The 23350-nt window shown below is 35.5% G+C and overlaps 1 protein-coding gene across 18 annotated transcripts in view; it reads right to left on the bottom strand.

Moving 5' to 3' along the window:
• BLTP1 (bridge-like lipid transfer protein family member 1) overlaps window positions 1-23350 on the bottom strand; it is a 117511-nt gene that overhangs the window by 82589 nt on the left and 11572 nt on the right. For 12 of the 18 annotated variants that reach the window (XM_061463071.1, XM_061463098.1, XM_061463144.1 and 9 more), the window contains 16 exons: window positions 22958-23074; window positions 21035-21113; window positions 20296-20360; window positions 16321-16507; window positions 15103-15184; window positions 14385-14578; window positions 9967-10046; window positions 8719-8869; window positions 6627-6783; window positions 6344-6422; window positions 5480-5571; window positions 4501-4618; window positions 3251-3406; window positions 2162-2259; window positions 1032-1210; window positions 779-885 (listed from right to left, as the gene is read on the bottom strand). In XM_061463071.1, coding sequence (XP_061319055.1) covers window positions 779-885; window positions 1032-1210; window positions 2162-2259; window positions 3251-3406; window positions 4501-4618; window positions 5480-5571; window positions 6344-6422; window positions 6627-6783; window positions 8719-8869; window positions 9967-10046; window positions 14385-14578; window positions 15103-15184; window positions 16321-16507; window positions 20296-20360; window positions 21035-21113; window positions 22958-23074 — 1941 coding nt within the window. Of the gene's footprint in view, window positions 1-778; window positions 886-1031; window positions 1211-2161; window positions 2260-3250; window positions 3407-4500; window positions 4619-5479; window positions 5572-6343; window positions 6423-6626; window positions 6784-8718; window positions 8870-9267; window positions 9352-9966; window positions 10047-14384; window positions 14579-15102; window positions 15185-15240; window positions 15349-16320; window positions 16508-20295; window positions 20361-21034; window positions 21114-22957; window positions 23075-23350 lie in introns of those variants that run through there. The other 6 variants (XM_061463106.1, XM_061463146.1, XM_061463185.1 and 3 more) reach the window with 6 other exon arrangements.

Here is a 23350-nt window from a genome sequence, read left to right as displayed (position 1 = left end):
CTAATACCTTTCCTTCATCATTTCTGCTTTTAGCATCTCAACCTGAAAGACTTTAATGTAATCCCCATGATTTCCTGCATACTTCCCTCTGCACAAAAAGGAACTTACATTTATCTCTGCATTTAAGTATTTTATAACTTTTTTTTTCAAGCACATACTTAGAGAATATTTCATACTTAGAAAAGTTGTTTAGACATTTATATTTAACTATTCTGATGAAGAAATTATTGACAGACTGACCAGTCTAACAGTTGCATCAGGTGGCCATGCTTCACTTCAACAGTGGTAGCTACAACAAAATCTCACAGTTTCATATCCATAAAGGAAAGACCACGTTGTTATATCTCATATATAGTGTATTTAAATATTTTAATCATAAGAGAACATCATAACATCCAAAGGAAAAAAGCTTAGAAAGGCTAAAGAATAAGATACTGCCAAAAAATACTGTACTTCATATTTAACATACCAAGTGATAGGTTGTATTATGCAACAACCCATTTACGAGATCCAGTTTAAGGACAAGGTGAAGTCAACTACAGAGAGTATCCTCTTTTTACACAGGGAACTGGGACATGTTCTGAAATTCTGCATCATGAGATGTTGTCAGTTTTTAAATCAAACCTGGTGCACCCTACAGATTGTAATTGTCCCGTGTGACATGTAATATTACTTCAGTTCAAAATTAATTTCTGCAAATTTAAGCAGTTTGATCCAGCAAAATCACAACTGTTCCCAAAATGAAACATGCTAACAAGAAAAGAGTAGTGGCACTTACAGGATTGCTTTAACTGTTCGTCTGCCTTCTGAGGATAAATTGGGTGCCACGAGTAGTCAATTGTAAACACAACACTCGGGACTGTCCAGCATTCGACCCATCCAGCCCTTTCAAAAAGAAACAGCACACTTACTTGAAGGACAACAGTTGCATTAAGTATCTTTCATAAATATAGCAGGTTGCTTTCATCACAAACTAAATAAGGAAATATGAAAAGCCAATATAAATACATAAACATCACAATAAAACTCACTCTTCTTGAGTAATGTTCCTCCATTTGGGTTTGTCCGTTTTTTGACCACTTTGACATTCAGCAGAAATACAAGATTCAGGACTTATTTTATTAGGCTGACAATCTTTCACCAACATAAAAAGGGAGTATTTACTAGGATGACAATCTGGCAGATACAAATGAAGATCAACATCTTCTCCCTAAAAATCAAACATTAGTATCAAAAAGGTTAACTTACATTCACTTTATGCATAATGCTCATGGTGTTTGCATGTTCATATGCACCATCATCTTCACTTTACAGGCAAAGCGAGGCAAGAAATCTCAATTTTGACATGTGATTGCTGACCACAGCTCCCACATAATTTAGCAATCTGTTAAACAAAGGGGCATGACTTTTACTGGTGCCTGTTTTTATGTTGCTCAAGCCATACTACAAAAGTTAAGTGACTAGCCAATGCTGCCCTACAAACCAACTAAACCATACTTAAAAAACAAAATCATACAGATAAAACACTGATTTCTTTGCTATCAAATTATACAAAATTACCAACATCATCACCAACTAGTTTTTTTAATTTTCAGTAGCAGTAGACTGCTTCTATTTCAGCGAAGTGCTAGAGTCTCTCAAAGAATTAGCTGCATCTGTTACAGTTTATCATCATTACTTATTCTACAGAAACTCTTAAAAATATGGAAAATGGCTTTCCAAAAAGGTTGAGGGTACCCATTCCAGTATTTGATTTTTAGCTTTGAACATATAGCAGACTTTCACATTTTCTAAATAAATGGAAACAGACTTCGAGTGATAAGTACATACACAGATACACATAGTCTAAGTAAATATAGTAAATATGCATACTGTGTGTACATATGTATGAAGCATATGTGTATATATATATTTAAAATATATTTTTATTTGTGTGTGTGTAATATATATATGTGTGTATATATAATTAAACCAGCCTATGACTGGATACTTCATATAAGCAACTGAAACCATTTACCTCCGCGAAAAATTCTATGAGCCAGAGGTGAAAAAGACTAATTTCCTTTTGGGAAAGAGTTTATCCAAAATCTGCTGACTGAAGAAGTTAGGGAAACTATCTCACATTTCTAAGACAAAAGGGGCAAGGAGTGGAAGAACTTACCCTTAAAGAGAATCTGGTACTGCATGTGGTTGGAACAAAGTCCGTGAAAGGCAGAGAGAAAACAATGTTCAATGTTTCTCCACAAGCTGCTAGATAAACTGAGACAAGAGGAAAAAACAAAAAAAAAAATCTGTAAAAATTACTCCTGATTTTGTTCTTTTAAAATTATCAAACATACAGGTAAAAATAATGAAAATATATTCAAGAACTCAAGACAAAGGAAATTGCCATTTTAACTACTGTGTATTCAGAATACATCATACTAAGTTATCCTGAAAGTGATTACTCCCTACAGCTTGCCCTCCGTAGAAAGGCACTGTACTTGGCACAATGAAACCATAACCAGACAATAAAAAGAACTGACTATTATCTTATGACTGACTTTAATGCTCCACACACCAGTTTTTAGAAAAACAAACAAACAAACAAACAAAAAAACCACACTGAAAGTTCCTCAGGGTTGATGAAGTAGTGAGCCTTATTTTTAACTAGAACACAACTTTATGATTTTTTAATTCACTGTCCTCTTTCTATGAGGAAATAGTAAGATTCTACTACAGTGTAGACCACTGAGATACATATAAAGCAAAGTGCACATTAATCAAAGGTTTGGCTTTCTAAAATGTACCCCTTAATTTTGCCTAGAATTAGCAGCCCTATCTCCTATTCTGAAATTCATAGAAAACAAACATTTCTGGTTGCATGGAGTTCAAATGGTATTTTTCCAACCTTACTTAAAAACTTTATTCTCAAGTTCATGTTTTCTCTTAACATACTGAATATATGTCAAGACCTCAGAGATGCTCTCTGCAAACTCTTGTACTAAATCTTAGACTCAAGAGTCTTAAAAAATGAAAGCTAAAAGATGATACAGAACTGCACTGTCCCCCTAAAAAAACATACACATTTGCACAAAGTAAGTTAGAACTTAAAACTGTTTTAGGATAGTTTATGCACATCAACAGTAGCAAAATGGTTTATCACTGAAGACACATTTTTCTAGTAAAATTTTGTAATGACTGTACTCTCTTATTTTGAGTGTATTTTTTGCAGTTTGCACTCTTCTTCCAAATCAAAAAGGGTTCTCACCATTCTCTTGTTGTTTCGTGGAACAGTCAATCCAGTTGTGTTGATTCGCTGCCCAAATCATTTCAAATTGATGAAACATGACTTTGAAGTTCCACATATAAGGAACGAATGAAAAGATATCAGGCGCGCTATCGCTGGACCAGTCTTGGATCAAATCTAAACCCATGTAAAGTAACAAAAGACAAGTCAGTAGCAATCAAGTGAGAGATTCCTTTTAAGTTTTTGGTTTTTTGTAAATTGCCTTAGTCGCTTGCTCCTTACAGAAAAAGGAAAATGAGAACAATATACAGCATGCATTTCTCAAGCAGATATTCCACAAATACTAGCTGTGAGTCCATCTCCCATTTCTCACCTGCTTTTTCAGTTGTAAAGCAATAGGTTTAATGAAGTTTTCATGTTTAGTTTTGCTCCATAGCAATGTTACACACTGACCTAAAAGCACTGGACTACCAACTGCTTTCCTCTGGTTTTCCACTCAGGTACTCTGAATGTATACATTAGTAATATATTCTAATTCTGCAAAACGGTGTTGTTGCAGAAGTTACTGTTTGCTTTGAATGGACAGGTAGACTGTGTACTGCAACACTATATAGATAATGGCTCCAGCCTCATCAGGAGGATAACTTTATTAGCATGGCACTATGCCTGCACTAATTAACTCTTCCTCCCAGCAGGACTAATTAGCCCAAGCAGTGCCACATTGATGGGGCTATATTCTTTCTACTACTGTAGCTGAAACCTTCAGCAACAGCTTGGTGATGCTGTATCACATCTTACTGCCTTGTGCACACACATTCTTCCTCACAGCCAAAATCCTAAGGAGCAAATTACTTTCTTTCATCGTCTGTCAACCACAGAGACATGACCTAAAGCTTAAGTAGCTGAAAATCAGTCAGCCAAAGAGAGATTTCAGAGAATTCAATATCCTAGGTGACAAATACTAAACAAGTCAATAGATCTGATAGAAAAAAATTAATCTGAAATTTAAGATCACTTAACATTACTGCAGATCAAATTTAGCTTAGATGTTAGAAAATTAAATCATTTGGCATCTCCACTCAAATATAAGAATATCATGTACTAAGCCACTTACAGGAAACAGAAAACATCAGAACCTTTGTCCTCAAAAATAAGTACTTGTGCTAAATACCTCAGATCAGAGTACCTGACCTTGTACGCCTTTGCAAAATTTCAAAAGAAATTCTAAAGAAAGAATATTTAATTTGATATGTATTTTATTTAGTAGTTACCTGTAAAGAAGCTTTTCTGAGCAAAGATAAAATGATAGGTTGCTTTATAAACCTCAAGTTCGCATTGCCATGTCTGTGGCATGTTCCAAATCCGGGGGTAGCTAGCATTAATATGAAACTGTGAACAAGATATTGAAGCATCAGAATTACAATTAAAGCATACAATCCTTGACCCTGCAGCTCAGCAGTTTTCACATATGTACTCTGCTGAATAATTAAAACTGTTTTCCTGCTGGGATGAACAGAAGGCTTCTCCAGTTCTTTAATAATTTAATCTATCTCTCTTCCTGTGCTTGAAGGTCAAGCATTAGTGTATTAATTTATCTGGAAAGGTATATTATGAAATTCTGATACATCTGTTGCAGCAGACATGCCATGCAATTTATAAACCTAAGGTTTCATTAAAAGCCTCACTGTTTACAATACATTACAGATGAAAAATACTATATTCTGAGGGATTTTTACCACTGATATAATGCTCATATTCAACATTAAAAACATCACTAATAAAAAAAAGTGAGAAAGGTAATCTACAGAATTGCAGTACTGCAGAAGTACTACAAACAAAAGAATAATGCAGTATTAAATCTGTCTCAACTAGTTTAAGCACTCTGAAGTATTTTTAAGTACTTACGCACTCAAATTCTGTAGCACAGCTAGCAAGTGTAGTAATTTATTAAGGTAAAGCCTGTAAGACATGGCTACGTAATTAATGAGGCAAGACTTGTAAGTGGTACTCCAATCCCTCCATTGCTTTCATAACACACATAAATTATGTTGTCACTGAAAGTTACACATGTGCATAGTCATGTGTATATATGTAAATTTCTTACATAGTAAGGTTTTGCAAAATACATTCAAAAGGCATATTTCTGTACTGTTTAAGAATCTGAAGAACTGCTCCACAGACAAACAAATATGTTCTTTTATTAAAAATCCTCTAGAGACTGAAGCTTTGTGCTTATTAACGCAAACTTACAGCTAGCATTTCAGCTTCTAAGAGAGTCCGGTACTGCATACTGCTGGTGGCGTCAACATGTAGAAGCTGCCCTTTAATTGTAGGTGAATAGCCTAGCACACAGAAGATATAAAACACAGTCATTCACACATAAGAGTTATATAAATATTTACATAATTCTCACCAGCAATTTCACCATTCCACTAACAATCAAGAATTATATAAAAGAAATTGGTACTATAATAATTCTACCATTTACCAAATAGTAAAGAGCTTAACATGTTCTGCCTTCACATAGCAGAGGTGACAGAATTCTTCTTGCTGGGTCTGGAAATGCTAAGTTCTGGAGATCTTGGTTTAAGTTACAGGATAAAACTCAAAATGCCAGAAGGAATCAAGAGAACAAACAATTTAGCAAAGGTCTTCACACCAGCCAACAAGATGAGTAAATACAGGTAACATAACTTTACACTGATCTCCACCTTGGATTTTGGAATTAATTTCGTTTAAATTTACTACTATTTTTCAGAACATATCTCAGCATGATTCAACTACTACACTAATCCTACCGAAGAAGTCTTCCTGCTTTGAGCCAACAATGTCATCTGCTTCAATAGATACATGTTTAAATGATACATTGTCTAGTAGTTAAGGAATTTGTGTTTCCTAACCCAAACAAAACATGAAGGTAGCTATTTAAGTATGTACATACTTTAATATCTTGCAATGAAATGTATAAGGAAATACTTTTTGTTCTTTTATGTAAGAATACACATCTCACAGTCTTGAAGGAAAACACTATAAGATATTAACACACACAGTCATTAAGGTAACTGTTTGGAAAAAAAACATTATGAAAACAAATTAATCTTAACACTAACTCACCATTTTCACCTACTGTCATGGGAATATTTATTTCCAAATATGATCCTGCACCAACATTTACATGTACAGCATTAGTTTCCTGTATTTTAAGAAAGAAAAACAGTCCAAACATCATTTCTAGACATCAGTGTACCTTCTGCCTCTGACTGAAAGACAAGTCACCTAGCTTTTAAAACCATACCTCTGTAAGAAACACCTGAGACAAGTAAAAAACATGCGCACCCAACAACCATAGAGTAATCACACAGACAAATTATTTTCTAGATGTGTGTTCATTATTTACCCTATTTTTAGTAAAAAGTAAATCAATGGTGGCATCTGCAATAATATTCATCCGCAGTTCAAAAGCAAGAATCTGTCTTGGTTTCCCAGGCTGAGCCATTTCTGAGACTTTCATAACTTGGTAGTCTGGTGGGAAGAAAAACTTCCACAAGCAATCCCTAATGGGGAGGAAGAAAAAAAAACAAACACACAAAAACAAAAGAGCTGGTTTTATTCACAGAAGAAATACATGTGTATTTATATATATCTATGCATCTATTTGAGTCAATTATTTTCTGGTTAGGTGAGTCGTTACACAACCACTGGATGTGATTAAAAAAAAAAAAAATTGTTTAAAATCGTAGGAGCCTTTCAACTCATTACTGAAATCTCCAAAATTTTCCATGACAAGAAGTGACTTCTGGATAAAAGTTATGAATGGACAGACCATAAGTGATTCACAACAAACATATTTTAATTCAGATGGCAAACAAGATACGTCTTTCTTCTTATTCCTATTCTTTGGTTTACAAATCTACTACAAAAACATAGTAGCAAGTAATCATTTTATCAAGGAATTGCTACAGAATCACAGAATTATTAGGGTTGGAAGGGATCTCTGAAGATCATCTACTCCAACCCCAAATGCTTTGGTTTGTACACAAATAGTTGACCTAATGCCCAGCAGTAAACAAAACACAAAACTTTAGTAGAGTAACATGAAACCTACATTTCTGCAGACTTGCGTCTGAACATGTAACTACATGAAAGGAAAGCCATAGTGAGAAAGCACAGATAGCCTAGCTTATATAGGTCTGAAGGAGGTGGAAGAAAGTCTTTAAGGGGGGTAGCAGTTTCCTGCACCCAGCACCTGACCACTATAGCAGCCTAAAAGGTTAAGGGAAAAAAAGGGAGCAACACAACCCAAAAACATCCCCCCCCCCCACCAAACACCACACAACACACTGTCCAAATCCTGGGGAAACCCAAGATTTTACCTTGTGATGTGTTAAAGATCAGTATTTGTGGAAGCTTTTATATGAATGGAAAGTAGCAAGTACACAGAACTACCAAGTCCACCAGACACTACAACGTGTCCTTCTAAAATGTTGTGGCACTTTCCAAAATTCTATCTTCTATCCACAGCACAATCTGAAAATGTTGTCAAGCATGTACCTACAAACTCTACACACCCTAAATAGGCACAAACGACCTTCTGCATAGCCAGTTAAAATTATAAAAAGCACACCATCGTAGAGTGAGCTTTATTGGGAGTATTAAATATATCACTAACAATTCACTGACTTTATGTTCCTAGCAAAGCACTGTTCTGGAAACTGGCATTTTCTCTTAAATTCTCCAAGATACTGTTGCATCTAACAACTACTCTGTGGTCTGCTATCCTCATACTTGTAAGAGACAGTTAATTATAGTATTTTCACAGGAGAATTAATGGAGGCCAAAAGAAGTATCAATCTGTAATTAACAGGGGAAAAGAGGGAAAGCACTTGTACTTAATAGTCCTCTACTCTCTAAACAATCCTATTGTCTCCACCAGAAATAATTGAGCGCAAAACATCAAGGGCTAGGTGAAGAACAGTAGTAGAGCTCTGGGCTAAAATTCTGTCACTAAAATACCTGGATAATAAATACTTTTGAGACTGCATCAAGAATTTGGTTCTCCTAAAGCAGGGATAAACAGCTCCCCCTCATTATTTCTCTAGCCAGATTTGTACTTCCATAAAATTTTCTCATCAATATACAGTGTATTTCTATCCATGAGCTAATAGGAGCTTTTCAAATATAAAGTAGCCACTATAAGGTTAAACACTTAGGTATCTAACGCTTGATAAACAGTAAAAAGCTAGTTTGTTCACAAAAATAGGAGCATAATTTATTAATTTAGTAACAAAAATTCACTGAGTGATACTAACTTTGGAAGGCCAACAAGATAAACAACAATGAATTTACCAAACCTAAACTCCTTCTATTTTGCCTGGTATGCCCCAAACAAATTAGAAATCTGAGCCATTGCATACTGGAAACTTTAGACTGCTTTCTCAGTAACAAGAGATATTAAAGATTAAAATTAAAGATGTAAATCATGGTAATACCTCTGCCTATCAGCCCACGGTCCATAGTTGAAGTCTGTTCCTTTTCCACAAACAATGTCCAAACCCCAGCATGGTGGCAGATCCTGCAACTTGCTGTCTTCGTTGCTTGATTCTCCATCATTACTTTCCTCCATCTCCTCTGGTACAAGACCTATATTACATAATGTAATAAACAGACTATTAAAAGGAAGCTGTTTCAAATTAGCATGAAAAATGTTTACTAAGCACATGACAATTAACATCTCCTTATGTCAGTTTTATTTGGGACCACTACAGTGTATAAATATCAAGCCACAATTCAATGCAGACTCCCAGTGTATACGGAAGTAAACATAGGGAGAACAGGACCAAATGTTGTACTGATTTCCTGAAGCACTGCTCACTGATGTCAGGAAAATGCTGACATATACAGCAGTTTTGTCTTTCAAATATGCTTTTCACCAATGCAAGCTTTCCTACATCCACATTTACATCCAAATCCTACATATAAACCAAGTTTCCAAAATTGTCAACTATCCTACCAGTATGCATCATTACTGAATACGTTACCTTTGTTCAAGATTCAGGCAATACTTTAAGTGGAGTCCAAACAAAAGCTTTTGCAAACTGAAAGAACTCCAGCAAAATAAATTGATAATATAACACACCAGATTTAAAGTGAAAAAGAGAAACACCACAATATTCAGAAATGGATGCACCAAATATATTTCCCCAAACCTCCAGTAAGCGTTAACTATAAATTATCCCCATTCCTGAAGTACTTTTGGAAACCTACATCATTTATGATTGCAGCTTAAAATACAACTTGTTCCAAGAACACATACCAAGCTTAATTGCTTCTATGTTGCATACAGACTTGCAGAAGGCATTTGCTGATAGAGTACCTACATGATATAAAACTACTTGCTGAGAAATACATTGGTTCTACATACTCAGTTATTTCATCTATGAAATTCCCCAGACCTTTTACATGAAACAGTTTAGAAGTTGAACACAGCTCAAAATTTCACTCCTTTCTAAATATGAAACAAATGAACTCTCTTCCCCTTTGTTTCAGTGGAATTTTAGTTCATTTGCAGAAAAAATTACTAAAACTTTTTTGGCTCCAAAACATTACAATAAGTCTTTCAGCACAGAGATTTTTCAGCACTGAAAAAAAGCAGAAGAAATTGCCTAGCAAGTCCAGACAATAAACATGTAGTCTTCATACGCCTTAAAATTTTATCTTTGTTATCTAACAGAAGGTACCTGGTTCATCCATATAATAATAGATATCAACATCATTGGACTGCATTACAACAAAACCTTCACCCATCAGCCTCGGTGGTCTGTAAATGGATAAGAGTGCAAAATAAAGATTAAAAATGCACTGAGATTAAACTTTACACATTCAAGTAATTTTAAATGCCCATGGCAGGAGGGTTGGAATTAGATTATCTTAAGGTCCTTTCCAACCCTAAGTATTCTATGATTCTATATGAAGCATAATGAAAGAGATTTCATAGGTCATGCTCACTTGTGGCTTCTTAGTAGGACATATGTAATCCATGGAATCACCAATAAAACTGTTACCTGTATCATGCAAGCCAACAGTGGGGATACAGTGTATGTGGTACCTGACCAAAAACATTCTGTGGGCAAGATTCAAGTTTGGTGCTATCCCAGGTCACCAACTCCACACATCTACATAGGTCTTGCTACTTTACCTTGTCTGCCAGGCATTGGTCTTTTCTCATTACCAGAAGGGTTGGCAGAAGAGACTGAAGTACCTGAAACACACTGCAGTCTGTCCTAAGTAAGCTAAATTTGAAGTGCAGGTTATAACCTCAATTTTTCTCCTTCCCTCCCTATTACACTGCAATTCCTAGTTTGCTAGCTCAGACTAAATGAACTTCTGAAAACAAGCACTGAATATTCAAGTCTATCTGATTTCAAGTCTCTTATCAAAAAGGCAGCTGTCATATTGCTAGGCTATATCTACCCTGATGTGCAAAAAATATTTGATCATTACATTATTATTATTGCTACATGAAATACCTTAAAAATTCAGTTAACTTGAGCACAAAGATACCAGGTTCCTCTCCACAAAGACATTTCTCGGGTACTACAAATCACAATCAACTACAAAAGTTTTACTTTCAAAATTTCTTTCCATTGAAAGTTCTTTTCTCCTTGTCCTAAATTGCTCTTTCAGCTGCTAATTGTTTTCTTTCTAAAATAGCACTCTAAACCAAAGGGACAAGACATCTTCAGTAATTAGACCATTAGCTTAAAAAAAGAAAAAAAAAAACAAAAAAAAAACCAACCCCTGTTCTTCCTCAGTAACATCTCCCTCAATATAAAAGAATCTAAGTGATGGAACTAAGACACAAAACACTTTTCATAACACTTTTATATCAGTACATTGCCATACCCTTCTTACAGTGTTGCTACATGTTGATTTATAATATAACATTTTATAGTAATAATAATTATAATGTGAAAGTTCTGTTTTTACTGAAAGACATTTTTGCCACTTTTGTAAGTTGTCAGTTCTTTGCAGAAAAAGAAAACTCCAATGACAGAAATACAAGGTCTAAGAATGTGACCTGTTAGAAGAACGCTGCTCATTTTACCACAGCTCTTTCCAAATGCAGAAAGCTTGGAAGTTATGGGAGACAGCAGACAGAGCTCACATACTGGCAGAAGTTCTTCAAAAGCAGCAGAGCAGGAACCTTGAAATAATTTTACTTTGACAGTAACAGCAGTGAAAGATTAAGTACTTTCTATTCATTCCCAGTTTTCCACTTATTTATTTTTTCTGCCTGAAATTGAATTGTTTCAGTAGAACTGTTTTTTTTCATTTGTAGAAAAAGATTATTTATGAACTTGAGATGCAATGAGATGCAAACGGAGCAAGATGTGAAAAAAAATTATTTAGTGGCTCAGCTACAGAAGTGGGAGGGAAAGCATTTATATAGATCTAAATTGTAGTTCATGGGAAGAGCTCACTTTATTCTGCCCACACTCCGCAATAGGCACACGCAGGTTAGCAGGACTGAATAGCACACACCATGGCACAACAGCATGAGTTTGTAACTTTGGCCTCTCAGGTTGAGCACACCACCAACAGGGTCTCAGAGGAAGCCTCTGTGCTTTGTAATGCAAAAGAGGGGAAGCTCACAACATAACCAGCTGCAAAACTTAGGAGCCTGACAGTATCTTCCTTAGCCAGTACAACCATTTATCATTGTCTGACTATACCCCCATTGAGGCACACTGTAGGGCAAAGGCTGCATCTTGTTTCAGCAACTCAGCATTTCTCCATGAAGGTCAGGCAGCCCCTGTGCAAGCTGGCCTGTCTATGATGTCAAAGGTTTCTCAGTCCCTGCTGCTCTCTCTGGTGCATGTTTTGTTCTGTGAAATACAGAATACTATATCCATTTCACATAAGTGCATTACCGTCTCTAATAGCACAGACTACATAGGTCTGACTTAGAATAATTAATAACTTTGTTTCAATCTAAAACACTATATTCAAGTAGAAGTTCAAAGAGTTTTAAAGCTAAGTCTTCTTAAAGATGAACAATTGGACTTAACTCCACAGCCTAACAGAAACTGTCACTTAGCTGTAGGAAAGAGAGAAGTATCTACAGGAAAGCTTTAATTGCTGACAGATAGAATGGTCAAATCCTTTTGTCAAATACCCACTGCTGTGTCATCCTCACCACCTTTGCCATACTCCACTTTCTGGAGGAAAGCTATGAGGTCTTACACTAATGGAAGTGGAGGGAGAGGAAAAAAAAAAAAACAAAAACCCACCACCAAAACACCACATGGTAGCTAAATATCTTTCTCAGTCCTTGCCTTCTAGTTCTTCCAGTGTACATCTAGGTGGTAGAACCCTAGAAAACCCACCACAGGACATTTGCAAATCAGATAACGCTCATGAATGATAATGAGATTTTCATCATTAAAAATTATTTCCTAATACCCATCCTAAACTTCCGCTTTGAGCCTGCTGACTTAGTCACTGCTCGTCAAGCTTGTTCTGCTTTGATCTGTTTTTCCTAGCACAGTTTTTTTTCCCTTGGGTTTTGGAGGATTTATTTGCAGAAAGTGATGGAGGTGTTGAGATGTCCGTCTGTAATATAATATGACAATTTTCAAGGTGTTTTTTTGATGTTTGTATTGATTAGTCAATCTGTTACAAATTTCATCAAGTCACTTAGCTGTTTTTTTATATGTGCATTGCCTGCAGGAACTTCTGAAAGTTAAGACACCCAGCTTAATTTTTTAAGCAAAAGCAGCATAAAAGGACACGCTCTAAAGATTCAAACATTCCCTGTTTCCAATGAACTGGGTCATTTGTTGAATTCACACAGTAAATTAGGGCATGTTTTCTGCACATATGCTATCCTTCAGCCATCGGGAGCTGCAGGGATGGTAACAGCATAAAAAGAAAATACTTAGCAGAAGCAGGAGAAAAAGCTAATAGTTTGAGTGTCCTAATCCTATTTTGCTTTAATCTTGTTTGTTTTCAATATTACTCGAAGAAATTGCCTTTGTCATCATGTTGGAAGAGTAAGATTCAAAGAACACCCACAGAATGTTCTTTGAAATCATAAACATATTATAGAAGCAGTATTTGCCTCATACAGAGCCAATTAAGGTACAAATAACATACAGTTTATTCCCAAAAATAATAATCAATTCTCTGAATATTGTTGCTTAGGAGGTATAAAATAGGTATAATCATTTTACATTAACTCATACATACAATTGTCCAAGGATAGATTATTTTTGTTGAGCAAATAACATCTGTGAAAGACTGAAATTTAGCAGTTTTGCCTAAATTGTCTGTTGAATATATAATGTTGTAAGCATTAAATAAGATAATACAGTAAATTCTGGCCATTCTGTCCACACCATATCAATCAGAGACATTAATATAGCATGCACAGAAATGACTGGTGGTTAAATGGTAGTAAGACAAGAATCCTAGTGTCAAACCACTTAATGTAAGCACCCTCTCTTTTGATTGACTTAGTACTACTGTTTGTTAAAGTTGTATAACCATGCTGATGCAGAAGACACAGAGGCAAAAGGATCAGCAATCTATCTTCAAAAGATAATGTGATTTCTACTATAACAAGTATGGCACAGCTTTTTCCCTCTTTTTTTTTAATTAAATATTTATTTAACCATATGTGAATCAGCTCTACAGAAGGCAACACCTTAAACCTTGCATTTACCCTAGAAATCTAGTGCTGTCAAAGGTGTGCAGCTATGGTACCTGAGTGAAGGAAAATAAAAGTTGAATGCAGGATGCCCCATTCCTGGAAATATTCAAGGTCAGGTTGGATGGGGCTCTGAGCAACCTGTTCTAGTTGAAGATGTCCCTGCTCACTGCAGGGAGGGTGGACTAGATGACCTCTAAAGGTCCCTTCCAACCAAAAAACATTTTGTGATTCTATGAACAAATAAACTACAATGAGACAGAAAACTAGTACTTTTCTCCATAAATAGTTTCAAAGATCCGACATTTAAAACCTGCAGTGTTAAAAACACCAACTGTCTAAACACACTAAGAAAAATAAATTAGCAGAAATACAACCAACAATCTGTTCTTCGTTTTTTAAAAGAAATAATAAAAAAATACGGAAACAAAAGTCCCCAAAACTTACTCATCATTTTGAAGGCCAACATATCTTGGACTTGGAACCAGCATGACTCTAACATTTTCCAATTTTCCTTTCACAATATGCATAAACTGGTCAAGGTGGCTCGAAGGTGGTTTTGTGGTATATGTCAAAAAAGCATCATCAAAGTTAATACAAAGTGTTTGTGGCTGATAATGATTCCCAAATGCCAAGCGACCCTAAATCCAAAAGAAAACCCAAATACTTGTTATACACTGATCTTTTAAATATATGTATTTATCTATAATAATGCAAATTATTATAAAATAACCAGCAAAATTATAAAAATTATAAAATAACCAGCAATATCCAAATAAAGACCACAGACAAAAATCCTGGCCCTAATTTGTGCATAACTAAAACTACTACCTTGTACATTAAACTCTCAAATACTCTATCACCTACCATTTCAATAACAATTTTCCTGGGTGATTTGTTTTTTTTTTGGGGGGGGGGGGGGAGGGTGGACATCAACTTTTAAGGAGAGTGGCCAAATATCCCTATTACAACGAAACCGCAAACACCTCCCAAAAGCCCACAAACACACCATTGTGCAACACCCATTACCTAGCTTAATTACTGGGTGATATTCTTGAAATCATTAGAAGAAATCATTGAAATCATTGTAAGAAAAATGAATGGCAAGCCTGATTTTTAAGCATATACTGCTAAATCTTTTCATTATCAGGGTCTTTACACTTACCGTGCTCACATTGACTTTAATGACTGGAATAAGTGATCTCCATGAAGAAGAAGGGTCTTGAGATTCTGTTTTTACTTTAACACTACAGGAAAAAATGTGTATTATTATTTTGCCTTTTTTGCAGAAGAATTTACCGACCTTTTATTCTAGGGGGTTTCAGTGCACAGATCTTGGGGAATGTTCCTTAACACAGAGATGCCTCCTCTAAGGGACCTGCTGGCAGACTACTGCAGACTCCTCCAGAGCCTGGAACAATAGCAGGAAGCATACATGCGTTGAGTGCTGCTACACTGGGCTGACACAGATAAAAAACAAGTGTGCCACGTTTAGCACAGAATAGTTAAATAAATCTTCCTCAGGGAATTTGGTCTGCTCTAAATATTGCTATTTAGGTGTGAGATTTTTCACTTCCCAAAACATGTCCTCCCCAACAGCAGAAGTCCTTCCAGGATCTGCCAGTAAGGGCATAAGATAAAAACATGGAGAAACTGGCTCAGCTTCCCACAGCTGCCCACTATAGAATTTAGGAACAAGTACTGATTTAGCCAGCAGCACTGGAAAGACTCAGGTGTCAACAGATCTGCTCTGCTCCTGCCAATAAATCAGTCTCATGCGATTCTGCCCAGAGAGAGCCTTCTTATTGAACATCTGACTTCACTACATGTAAGCTGGGTACAAGAACTCCTTACAGTCCCACACCATGTTTCCTGAGGTACTCCAAAAAGAACAAAATAAGAAAAGAAGGCTTGTATAGCTATGCACACACACCCCAAAAAAAAGACAAGTTGTGAAATCAGCCCAAGTTTAAAGCTCAAAAAACAGTAAGTCCTCCCAACACAATACGGACCCTAACATTTTGTCTACTCAATGTCTTGAGCAGCAGTTACTTCTACTGAGCAATACCATTCTTATTCTACGAGCATAATCCTCTTCAACACATGCTCCCTCTCCACATTGTACTTCAAATATATTTTTCAACCTGTCTCTGTTCATTAAACAAGAAATACTTGGTTTGTTTAGTTGTGAGCTTCAATTATTATGGTAGGAAGTCCAAGGAAAGAAAAAAGATTTAGACTGTCAGGCTTGTCAGAGCAATTTCTCTCAGATGTGCTTCAACCATTTGGCCTCCAGAGCATATGCTAACAAAACATTACCTAATTAGTTCAGCCCTTTGCAGAACAAAGTATCAACAAAATAGCAAAATGAATAATAATTTACCTTTCAAGATTGGTATGTGCTCTCTGCCTCCCATTTACTTGTGATTTTTCATCATCTTTCTTTGCTGGAATTATTATGGGATCCAAGCCAAATAGTTCTTGAAGTTGTCCATAAAGCTCAGAACGGTTGTACACATGAAATTCAAAGTCATTCACCATAATATACAGTCGTGTTTCTGCCTTTGGATCTAAATAAATAGTGGAAAAAGATCTAATTCTATTCCAACATTCCCTTACAATATTTACAGTTTTTCAAATATGCACATCTTGCAAAAATAATTACAATGAACAGTTGCTGAAGTATCTATTAAAAAGCAGTAAAACCTCGACAACATAATTACATCATTCCAAACTTGTCAAATAAGACAGTTACATACAAGATATAAAACCTGAAAGGCATGTCACCATTAGGTCACAATCCAAAAATAAATCCAGGCAGGAGCTGCATAAAATGGTACATTAGGTTTATTTAATCTCACATATGAAAACAAACAAAAATATCTCTGATGCAAAGCACAGAAGCCTGGGTGCCAACTTCTGTTTTTTAGCACACATATCAGTGCTAAACCAATTAAATATCAAAATCCAAATAGCTTTCTTTTTTTTTTTTTCTTTCTCTGTGGTACAGCAGGCCTGAACCAGAAAGAAGATTTCTCTTACACAGAAACAGAAAACACGACTATACGTAACTAACAAGAAGCATATTCGTTTTCAACTAATTTAAAATTTTAACTATAGCATCAGCTTGACTCTCTGATACTTAAAAACTAGTTCAAAATCTGCTAACTGCATACAGAGCTGTTTGTGACATACTTTTACATACTTTTGCCTTAGATAGTATGACCTAATTATGTAGTTAATGTGAGGAAAAAGCTCACACAATTTCTCCCTAATTACCCAGTTGAAAGAGTGCCCGTTACACATTCACTCCAGAGACCTGAGCTGTTTTAAAACCTGATCTGATCTTTCTTAGTCAAACAGCCTTTAGGAAGCTGCAGCATCAATGGTTACTGCAGCAGTCCCCAGTCTGTAACTCAGGGGGTACAAACTGAAGGCAACATATCCCACAGACAACAGAAATTAAAAAGTCGAACACTGACGCTCTTCTGGTCAGGGTCAGGAGAAGTAACACAGCTGCCCCCAGAGTTATGCATCTGTACAACGCTGTCCCAACATCAGCAACTCACCTTTTACCCCTCACACCTAAATTAGCAGATATTTACTATACATTGACTTTTCTTATAATGATATGGAAGTCTCCAGAAAACAATGGCATCACAGTTTTCTTGAACAAGAGACAGAGAAAAGTTAATGAGCCAGTTCCGGTTCCTTCCTGTTTTCATAAAAGCACTATCAAATCTGTTTGTTGGTAATATTACCTTGCATCAATAAGATACAGGCAAAAGATGACATGGACAAAGACTGGGATACACAATTGTTCACCTGGGAGATCTCAGCATCATCAAGAGCACAAATAAATGTAATTTTTCAGTTCCTGGAGGCAGGTATTAGACTTCATTGACCAAATGAAATCATATGTAGTAATTCATTTATTTAAAGGGGATTTAAAGAGGCAACTATCTCTTTTTCCTAGTAACAAAAGTAAGATTTGACCTCCACACAATTTGGTTGCCTTAAGCCACTTTTGGAAAAAAGATACAAGCACATCTGGATGCCATACAGTTAAGTGATTCAAAGAAGCACACATACAGGTTATGTAAATGTAACTACCAGACTGATAGCAGAATACTAGTTTTATCAACAGTTGTAGCAAGATGACTAATATAGCCAAGGTTCTGACATTTGCTGTCTACCGAGCTTAATCAAAATTTATTTACTGCTTTTTCAGTTGGTTCTCAAAACAGTGTTTCCCCTTTGAAAAAGCACCTCACAAAACAAACAACGGGGTTTTACAGTGTCAAAATTGCTTATCTGCTGTGGCACTTAAACCATGCCATCAGGTTGTGCCCTATTCACAACATAATACTCCAACTTTTGTTCCTAAACCACTTTCGTTTTCTCAAATATGTATAAAACCTACTCTCAAGTTCCAGTATGGTTTAACTTAACACTCAAATCAGGAAGACAGCCCACATACTTGACATTTTCGATGAAGTTCTTTCAACATTGGTATGACATGCCTAGCACAAACAGAGCGCCTATTACAAACATAGTGCCGTGATGAAAAACAGATTGCACTTCCTAGGGCAAACTAAGGAATTTTTAAAAACCCATAGCAAGAAATGCAACTTCACTACATGTTACCAATAATCATTATCCAAACTTTCTGTGGTTCAAACCTTCTTTTCTGCAAGGAACTTCAATTAAGTGTTTATGAGAAGCATCCTTAAATTATATGGCAATTCTAGTCTTAAAACAACATTTACTTCAAATTCTAATGGGCAGGTAGACAAAGCATAAAAATTGATAGGTTAGTTTTATACTCGGAAGATTGGTAACTAAAAAATTCTCATAGCTTTGGAACAAATGTGAAAAGAAAAAGGAAAAAAACCAAAACAACCAACCAACCAACCAAAAAAAAAAAACAAACAAACAAACCCAACAATCCCAAACCAGAATGCAAAGCATTTTCACACTTCCTTTTTCTGACAAAAAGGTCTAACTGTCGTGCTTCCTAGCATCCATTACTGTAATCTACCCTTTGATCATAAATATACATTGATTACCAGAAGTTCAATAGGAAGAGTATACCATAAAGCATTTTGCAAATCACATACACCAGAGCGAAGGAAACTGTTCTCCAAGTTTGGCTCAGAGATTGAGGATTTTATTTTTCCCTAAAGGTTAAAAATGAAAGCATCTCTGCTAAATAATCAAAATGTAAAGTGAGCAAAGCTAGTTTTCCTAGGAAAATGAGTAATTATTTAAGACAGTATTTTATTCACATTAATCTGTTGTCAGACCTATACACTTCTGACCTCCTTGGTTACTTGTATTATCCACATGGATGTCCACGAATTATGCTGTCTTAAATGTCAGCAGAAAAAGTTAAAGCCTTAAACTACTGCCAAGCAAAAATACAACCATAAAAGACAGAGAGCTGTCTTTATTGCATTAAGTTCAATTCACTTTTCATGCTGGGAGACACTAGAGAAATACGTTCTAACTACCAGATGAAGAAAATTCTATGAAAACCTATTAGACAATAACTTGTGGTTGGAAAAATCTAATTAACTAAGCCAGATTCCACTTTTTGAATTAGTCTTCTTATGGTATAAAGAATGTGAATTGTGTCCTATCACATCAGAGGCTTAGTAATGCCATTTCTGGACCTCCTTGAATTCTCAGTGGAGCTGCAATGCTTCAAAAGCAAAGAGAGGCAGGACCTAAGACTTATTCAACCAGATTTTGATCCTATAAACAACTAAGCACACATAACTAGGCTACTTGTGTTTTCCACAGCTATAATTAATCTATTGTATCGTGTTAATTTTCCTTCTTCATCCAGAGACTGTAAGAAAAATAAATGAATTTTTCACACTTCCCCACTTCTATAACCACAGATGTCATCAAGACACAATGTTATCAAATACATACAATGTTAACAAATACATACAAGAACATCCCCTACTTCTGCTAAAATACCCACACAGCACAAGACAAACTTGAAAACTAAAATCACTTCCAGAAAGTATGAAGTCTCTTATTTACCACAGATATAAATTCAATACAGAATCAATTACGCTTAAATTACAGCTAATGAAGGCTACTATTAAGGTTAATGGTTTGCCTTAAGAAGGGTCTAAGTCCCTCAATGTATCCAACATTTATTTCATTGTTTTATTCCTGTGTACTAACACAGATTAACTAGTTAAAAAAAACATACCTTCCGATGATTTAATGTACTTCAGGTACACATCAACAAATCAATTACATGCATGAGACTGTGCAAAGGAAGTATTTTTCCATAAACCACCCATAAACTTAAACTTTGAAACCTTTTCAGGAAACCTACCATGCTGTTTCTGCTTAGGGTTGTACATCTTCCACCAGCGAAATATGATAAACCCATCTTGAATTCTAACAACAAATTATATAAAAGCAAAGTTAAGAGAGTAATCATCCAAAATTCTACATGCAGCTGCACGACATCTTGCCTTATGCAGTGGAGAGATCTGCAGTTGCAGTAGTACACAAGCAATATTAAAGCATGAAGCATTACAGCATAAATTATAATATTATACAGCTACTGCATTAGCTGAATTTTATATAAATCCCATATCCTTTGTCTTCTCAAGGCTTTCCTTATTCAGCAGTAAGAACCAAAATTACAAACTATTCTTTAGTGTGTGGTTGATGAAACAAATTATTCTGAATTCCAGTAAATAAATTATAAGTCCGGGGCCAAAATGAATCTGCCAGACTTAAGAGCAGAGGCATGGTAGAGTGAAAGACATTAATGATAAAACAGTTCTCCTTTGAACTTGAAAGTGTTTTCTTTTACAAATACTAAGGACAACTAGAATCTTATCCAGTACTCACCTCCAACTGGTAACCCTCAAACAGCAAATGAGCTAAAAAGTATCTAAGAATGTCTAAAACCTGCCATTTTAAAAGTTGGTTTATTTTTAAGATTTATAAATATATTCATTGCTCATTTGTAAGACAGTATTTAGACATGCATTATTCAGACATACGGAATTACTATATTTGCTATCGCTTTTTAGAAGAGTGACTCCCTTGGAAATCTGTACCTGATAGACATGTCTTCTGTGATGAAATAGATTTCACGAACCATTACTTTTCCAGACAGCACAGAGAACGAAAAGGAACCTAGCATGAAAAGAAATGTTTACCAGACATTAGCTTGAAGTTGTTAATGCTTTATTTTCTGAACAGGAAGAATATAGTATTCAATTATGTAAAAGGGGTTTATTTAGGTATCTTGAGTTTTCCCTTTGAAACCACAAGATTTTCAGGGGAGAAGGAAAGTCAGAGATTCAGAACATACAAATCAAAAAGCACAGAGCTCTAAAAGGTGCTGGTTTGGCACCACCCAAGAGTACAACCAACCCCCTGAAACACACTAGTCACACAGGAACCTTCAGGTGACTTGGGAGCTTGTGAAAACAGCTAGGAAAGCTATTTTGAACATTTATGCCATCAAGTCATTGTATGCAAGACCATAATTAGAGAAATGAAGATTCCTGACAAAATAATTTTTCATATTTTAAATGGCTATAAAATTTTCAGTCCAATTATTATGATAAATTGTGTTGGCAGCAGAATCAATAAGCATGAAAAGACCAGCAGGTAATGTAATAGCCTATATTTTTCCTAATGCTTTTGACTTCACCCACAGAAAGTTAAGCAAACCATGATTTAAATAACAAAACAAAACAAAACAAGAAAAAAACCAAACCACTGATCAACTGAAGCCAAACTGTAAATCCTGGAATTTAATTAATGTTATGCTCTTCTTCCTGATTAAGATTATAAAGAATACCATACATTTGGCCAGCTATGTCCAACAGTCTTTACCCAATAACAATTTCACCGAGAAATTTTCATAAAAGCCTATAGATCAGCTGTAGCATTCAATAACTGTTTCAGTTATACTGCTGTTCAAAAAGCTGGATTTTAAGATGATTTGGACTACAGTTCTCAAATTCCTGAGACATAAGCAAATTATTGCATGGGTCTCTTTGGCAGACAAGTGTGAGATTTTGGGGGTTTAAGTGTTCACTACAATTATAATCAACATTTGCAGAAAAAGTCGTTATTCAGGGAAGCAGACAAAGGAAGGCATGGAAGAATAAATGAAAGAAAATTAAAAGTATGAGCCAAGTAAGGTTGCAGGATACAGCCTTTTGGGACCCAGCATCGGATATTTCTGTAATGTGGGTGAGTGCCCAAGTGATTTGTACTGACCTGTTTTATTAAAAAATGTTTTACAATATTAAAAAAAAAAAAAAAAAGTTAATGGATTTCGATGCAAATGCTCTAGCCAGTATAAATTCTACACAATCCCAGTATGGATTTAACATGATCGGTTGTTCCAAGAGTTTATTTAGAAAGCAAGGACACTGCCATAACATGGAGTCAAGGCTTAAGACTCTACTGTTCCCCTCTGAGCCTACTCCAGTGATTGCCACCCACTTCAGATGCCATATAATAGGCCACAAAGGTGTGGGGAAGTGCGAAGTTGCACCTCTTAACATTAAATTATGAGCCAAATTCAAAAGTGGACCAAGCAGGTTGCACGGAGGACTGAGGTCAATCTCCTTTCAGGTCCTGACCATTACAATTACAGGGCTTTTAAAAGGGTGTAGTGGAAAACCTACAGATTTTAAGTACACAAAGTACACAGACTAAACAGAAAAAAAGTAAATTCAAAATTACAAAAACCTTTCAAGGGAACTTTAACATAAAATAATAAGAGACTTCAATGAAAAAAGGGGTGTTTTTCTACCTACACCAAGAATCCTGCAATAAAGCGCGATATTGAACTTTTTTTCTTCTTAAATAAATGGTGATCATTTTCAAACTACTATAACAATGGAATACTTTCATTATACTTTGAGTTTTTAGCAAATTGAAGTATACCAACCCTAACTATTCTATGATTCTATCAAAAGCATCAGATAAACAGCGGCATTACAGCAATTATAACTTACCAATATGGATGTAGCCATGTTTATATAATCTGTTAAGAACCAATGTTAAAATGAGTCCAATGTTCCGGGAATTGTAGTAAGTTAGGTAGATAATCCAACCACAAGACAATATTGTCGCTGTTGAAAGATTAAAATTAATTAAAATAGTTTTTTAAGTATGCTGACCTAGATAAAAGCCTTACCTATTAGGACTATAAAGCACAGCACTGTTCTTCCTAATCTCCAAAAAATTTTAAACTGATGGGAAGTTTTAACGGGTGTTTTCAGAGAGACGGTGTGAGAAGTGTGTGAAAAGATGGGGGAGAAAAAGAATGAAAAATGGGAAGCTCTTACATTCCCCAATATATAAACAAAAAAAAACCCTGTCCTCTGGAGGACCTGCAAAAGGCACCA

This window comes from Pezoporus flaviventris, unplaced genomic scaffold, assembly GCF_033815535.1.
Source record: "Pezoporus flaviventris isolate CSIRO_AGI_PZ_B2104156 unplaced genomic scaffold, CSIRO_AGI_Pfla_v1 ptg000002l, whole genome shotgun sequence".
In the NCBI taxonomy this organism is placed as follows: domain Eukaryota; kingdom Metazoa; phylum Chordata; class Aves; order Psittaciformes; family Psittacidae; genus Pezoporus; species Pezoporus flaviventris.
The sequence above is the reverse complement of the archived record's forward strand: the minus strand, read 5'-3'. Positions and strand labels throughout refer to the sequence as shown.